This window comes from Etheostoma spectabile, unplaced genomic scaffold (genome assembly GCF_008692095.1).
Source record: "Etheostoma spectabile isolate EspeVRDwgs_2016 unplaced genomic scaffold, UIUC_Espe_1.0 scaffold00018522, whole genome shotgun sequence".
NCBI classification, from domain to species: Eukaryota; Metazoa; Chordata; class Actinopteri; order Perciformes; family Percidae; genus Etheostoma; species Etheostoma spectabile.
In genome coordinates, this window is record NW_022604302.1 from 25,936 (window position 1) to 30,074 (window position 4,139).

Below are 4,139 nucleotides of genomic sequence, written 5' to 3' on the forward strand. Positions count from 1 at the left end.
AGAGCGAAGTGTGTCCTGCCCCGGCTCTCTCTCCTCTGCTGCTGCTAGCTAAAAGGTGCAAATTATTTGACACAGTCTAAAGCAGTCTCTTCCTTGCTCCACAGCTGTCAATCACTGTTCCCTTAGCCAATCGCACAGCTTGCAGTCACTGTGCCTGGGGTTGGAGTAGGGTTGGGTGTGGGGGGGAGGATGTCGTCGGGGTAGGCAGCGCGGGATTGGTTGCTCGGCTTAAACTGCGTGAGATTGTGATTGAGGGAAGGAAGGGTCGAGGTATCATGTTTGAGTGCCACAATAGCAGAAAATCACAAATAGATACACAGATTTAGTTCAGAGTAGAATTTAAATTGGTCTTAATGTACTGGTTCTTAAGATTATATTACTCGGCTGAACTTTGATGACAAAGAGCAACAGTTCAACTCACAGCTGTGAAAACACAGGAATACTGACCTTTTTTTCTGGGTGTGTGTGCTGCCAGTGTTATACCTAATAGGGAAAGCAACTACTAAACATGTACTTTTTAGGTACACTTCTGTTGGCTCTGTTGTGTGTGTGTGTGTGTGTGTGTGTTTTGTGTGGGATAACTTTTCTCTTTGCTAGCCATTCTGAAGGCATGCAAACTTCACGTTGCCTGGTAATCTCAGATTCAAAAGAGAGAGAACGCAAAAAGGTTTATGTGAATGTCCGTACACGTGTACAAGGACTCACTTAGTGCATTTTGTATATATATATTGTGTGTGTGTGTGTGTGTGTGTGTGTGTGTGTGTGTGTGTGTCTGTCTGTCTGTCTTATGTCTATCTGTAGGCCCTACTGTGCCGGGGGTACGGCAACATGATTGCGTCCACGCTACCTTCGCTGTCCGAACTGCTGTCAGAGTCGCTGCTGCCGGAATAACCCAGAGTCCTGGTAAAACGCCGACGCACACGGCCGCTGACGGCAGGTGTAACACGCCTTGACCGGAGCCCAGGGCAGCTGGGGGGGCCTTGGCTGTCAGGTTGGGGATTGTTTTTGATCTTCAGCTCCCCCTGGTTCTCCTCCTGCTCCATGCTCCTGTTCTGAACAGCACAACACACGGTGAGATTCAGGGGGTGTACGTGCAGACATCCCTGTCTAAGGCTATTTCAATTTGGAGGGTAGGAACTGTGAATTATGTAACCAAGAAAAAAAAGAAAAATACAATATACATGTTTTTTACTGTGTTAAGTGTTACTGTGTAAAGTCTATTTTATTTTGGCGCCCATGTTATCCAATCTGTCTGTGCATTCCGGGCGTGTAGCGTTTGCGCTTCCTGAGTGCTGTAGGGATAGTTTCGGCGTCTCCTCTATGTCTTGCAAGAGACGGAGCGTATTCAAACCAGGCAGACAATCACATACAGGAAGACCAGAGTGCAGCTGGATACTTAAAATAACCCCATATCATCACATACCCTTCACCATACCTAGAGACTGGGCTGGTGTTATTTCAGTTAGCTTAATAGCTGGTATGATTTGCATTGAGAGATGATCTTATGGAAAGTTCCCCCTGCCTATCTCTAGGTATGGTGAAGGGTATGAGATGATGTGGGGCTATATTAATTCCAAAGGCCAAGGGAACTTTATCAGGATGCATAGTATACTGGATCCATGGCCTTTAAAAATTAAACTGTGCCTGCCTCTATGGGAATTTAACATAGGGGTGTGTATACTTATGCCCCCTGTATTTTAAAGGAAGAACATTTATTTATTACATTATTCATTCACAAAGAAATTGGTGTTCTTATAAGGTTGGATTTTCCTGATGTTTTTGAATTAAGGCATTAAAGACAATTTCAAAAGATTTTTTTTTATTATTCTTTTTAATCAACTTCAGCATGCAAGCCACTGTACTGGGACCTTCATTGCCTACCGTCTGCAAGCTGTTATTGTCTTTTCGACCGCTGCAGGTGCATGTTCATTCATTGTTTATGGTTCATTGAAACATCGTTTAGACCCTTTACAATGAAAATCTCTAAAGTTATTTTCGTAAAGTATCTTTAAGGAACATGCCAACTTATTGGGACTTTAGCTTATTCACCGTATCCTCCAGAGTTAAATAAGTCCACACACAGGACTTCTCTAACAATAGGAACATGTTGGCATTATTTTGTCACTTATTGGGAGCAGTAGCTAGTTGGAACCTGTTACCTGCAGGATCTTTACTAGGCTATTCTATTGGTCGACAGAGTTACAGCATGCACAGAGATGAGAAGGGTATGTAACTCTGCGGGATATGGTGAATAAGCTAAAGTCTCAATGAGTTGGCGTGTTCCTTTAAAATACAGTGTCCTAAAAAGGGACGCTTTTTTTGTTGTTGAGTATATATAGCTTAACCACCTTAACAGTTAAGACCACAATCAGGTTTGAACCAAAGCAATTGACACTCAGCATTGTAAAGGGGTCCCCTTGGGATCGGTCTGACCATCTTGGGTTTCATACTAGGCAGACCGCTTCCGCTTCGCAAAAGAGGGTCAGTCTTTCTGTCCAGGGCCTGAAGTTAACGTTTTTGATCCATTTAAAAATCTACCTGCCACAGTCCTTTTCCCAGCCAGTTTTTTTGCCTCATAAAGATGAAAACAGTAGTTGCTGTGTCTCTATGATCCTATCCTGTCCTGTCTTATCCATGGTAGCCTACTTGTGGACATTGCGCCGTCATCACGTGCTGTAGTAGGGGGGCCTCCCTGCTAATCCATCATAAAGGCATAATTTCCTATCCTGGCTGGGACACATATGCATACGGTTTGATAAAGTATTTATTGGACTTTAACTTATCATTGCACCTACAATAATGTATGTGTCATCTGCAGTTTTTCCACGTGTGTGATTATGTGCGTTTATGATGTGTGTGCGCCAGTCGTGGGGGGAACGAGCAGCAGCCCTGCCCGCTGCAGCCAGGCGACAGGACTGAAACACAGCAACTCACAGAAACTTTATAGTGAAAAACCGTTACAGCGTACATTGATGTTAAATGCATGCAGGTTGGCAGGACGTCCGAAGGTTTTTGTTTGCTATCTTTTGCTCTACGTTTTGTTGGAAAATGTGAGATGTTCGAGTCACACACGTCTCGTATTTAGATCAAAACAAGGAAATTAATTTGACCCATTCTCATGCGATTGGGGTCCCCGGCTGTCATGTCTTCCAGTGATTTTGGGCCCCTGATTGTCCGGCCCGTAAGCAACGGTGTACCCTGCTTACCAATAGTTACGCATCTGAATCACTCAATTCTCATAGGCTACCTGCCGATTGTGGCAGGTAGAATGACAGTGTTACCCGCCAATTGCAAAATTCACCCACATTTGCCAGGTGGCCGGGTGTTAATTTCAGGCCCTGGTCCTGTCCAATTATAAAGTAATTCCAGCTCTGCATGTAGAACAAAAACGCACCTTCCTTGGAAGCAATGTATGCACCATTCAATCACAAGCAGTGAGCGGAGTACGAGCGTTTTTTGGGTTGGATGGGTGGGTCTATCATTTAGCAATTCCAGGAATTGTCAAGAAAGTCCACTACTCAATTCTCTTCAGACAGACATTCCCTCCTGATATATGGCCCCAGGCTGCAGCCCACCTGTGTGTCTGCTCCGTTTCCTGTCGTTGCTGTAGTTGTTAACCTCTGCTTCTTACTGCTGTCTGACGACTGGGAGGAACTGGGTAAGAGAACAAAGAGATTTTGAAGATGTAACGGCTCTAATAAAGATTTTCATGCCAACAACGGGTCAGTAACAGTGACAAACCCATGGGAGTTCCACTCAGCTCTACTTAGCATTTCAGCCTCTTTCAGCTCATTTTTTGTGAGACATACCTTGACTCAGGGTTCATCTTCACACACACACACACCACACACACACATAGTGAAGCATTTAGCAGCTAAAAATAAATATATTTCCCTCAGGAGTTGACGAGAGTTTAAAACAATTTAAGGAAAGTTAATATTTTGACCTTAATTCAAAGACTGACAGACAACTTGAAATAATGATATTGTGGTTTTTGTTTTGCTGAATGAGGAAATAGGCAAGCGCTTCTAACAAGTTTCATATTAACTTTAAAAGGTCAGCGCTGTATTCACAGCTGTTCGCTGCCCCCGAAAATCTAAATCAGCCGATGCAGCTTTAAAGGCATGTATCTGTGTGCC

The 4,139-nt window shown here is 43.9% G+C and overlaps 1 protein-coding gene across 1 annotated transcript; it reads right to left on the minus strand.

Moving 5' to 3' along the window:
- Positions 1-250: 250 nt before the first annotated feature.
- Positions 251-3,679, minus strand: LOC116680963 (PSME3-interacting protein-like). The gene is made up of 2 exons (XM_032509549.1): positions 3,576-3,679; positions 251-1,052 (listed from the first exon to the last, which is right to left on the minus strand). The coding sequence occupies exon 2, from the start codon at positions 1,041-1,043 to the stop codon at positions 792-794; it is 252 nt and encodes an 83-aa protein (XP_032365440.1). The 5' UTR covers positions 1,044-1,052; positions 3,576-3,679; the 3' UTR covers positions 251-791.
- Between the last annotated feature and the right edge of the window lie 460 nt (positions 3,680-4,139).

Bases quoted from the DNA above. Each gene is read 5' to 3' on its own strand.
- LOC116680963 (XM_032509549.1), bottom strand. From the start codon at position 1,043: ATGGAGCAGGAGGAGAACCAGGGGGAGCTGAAGATCAAAAACAATCCC.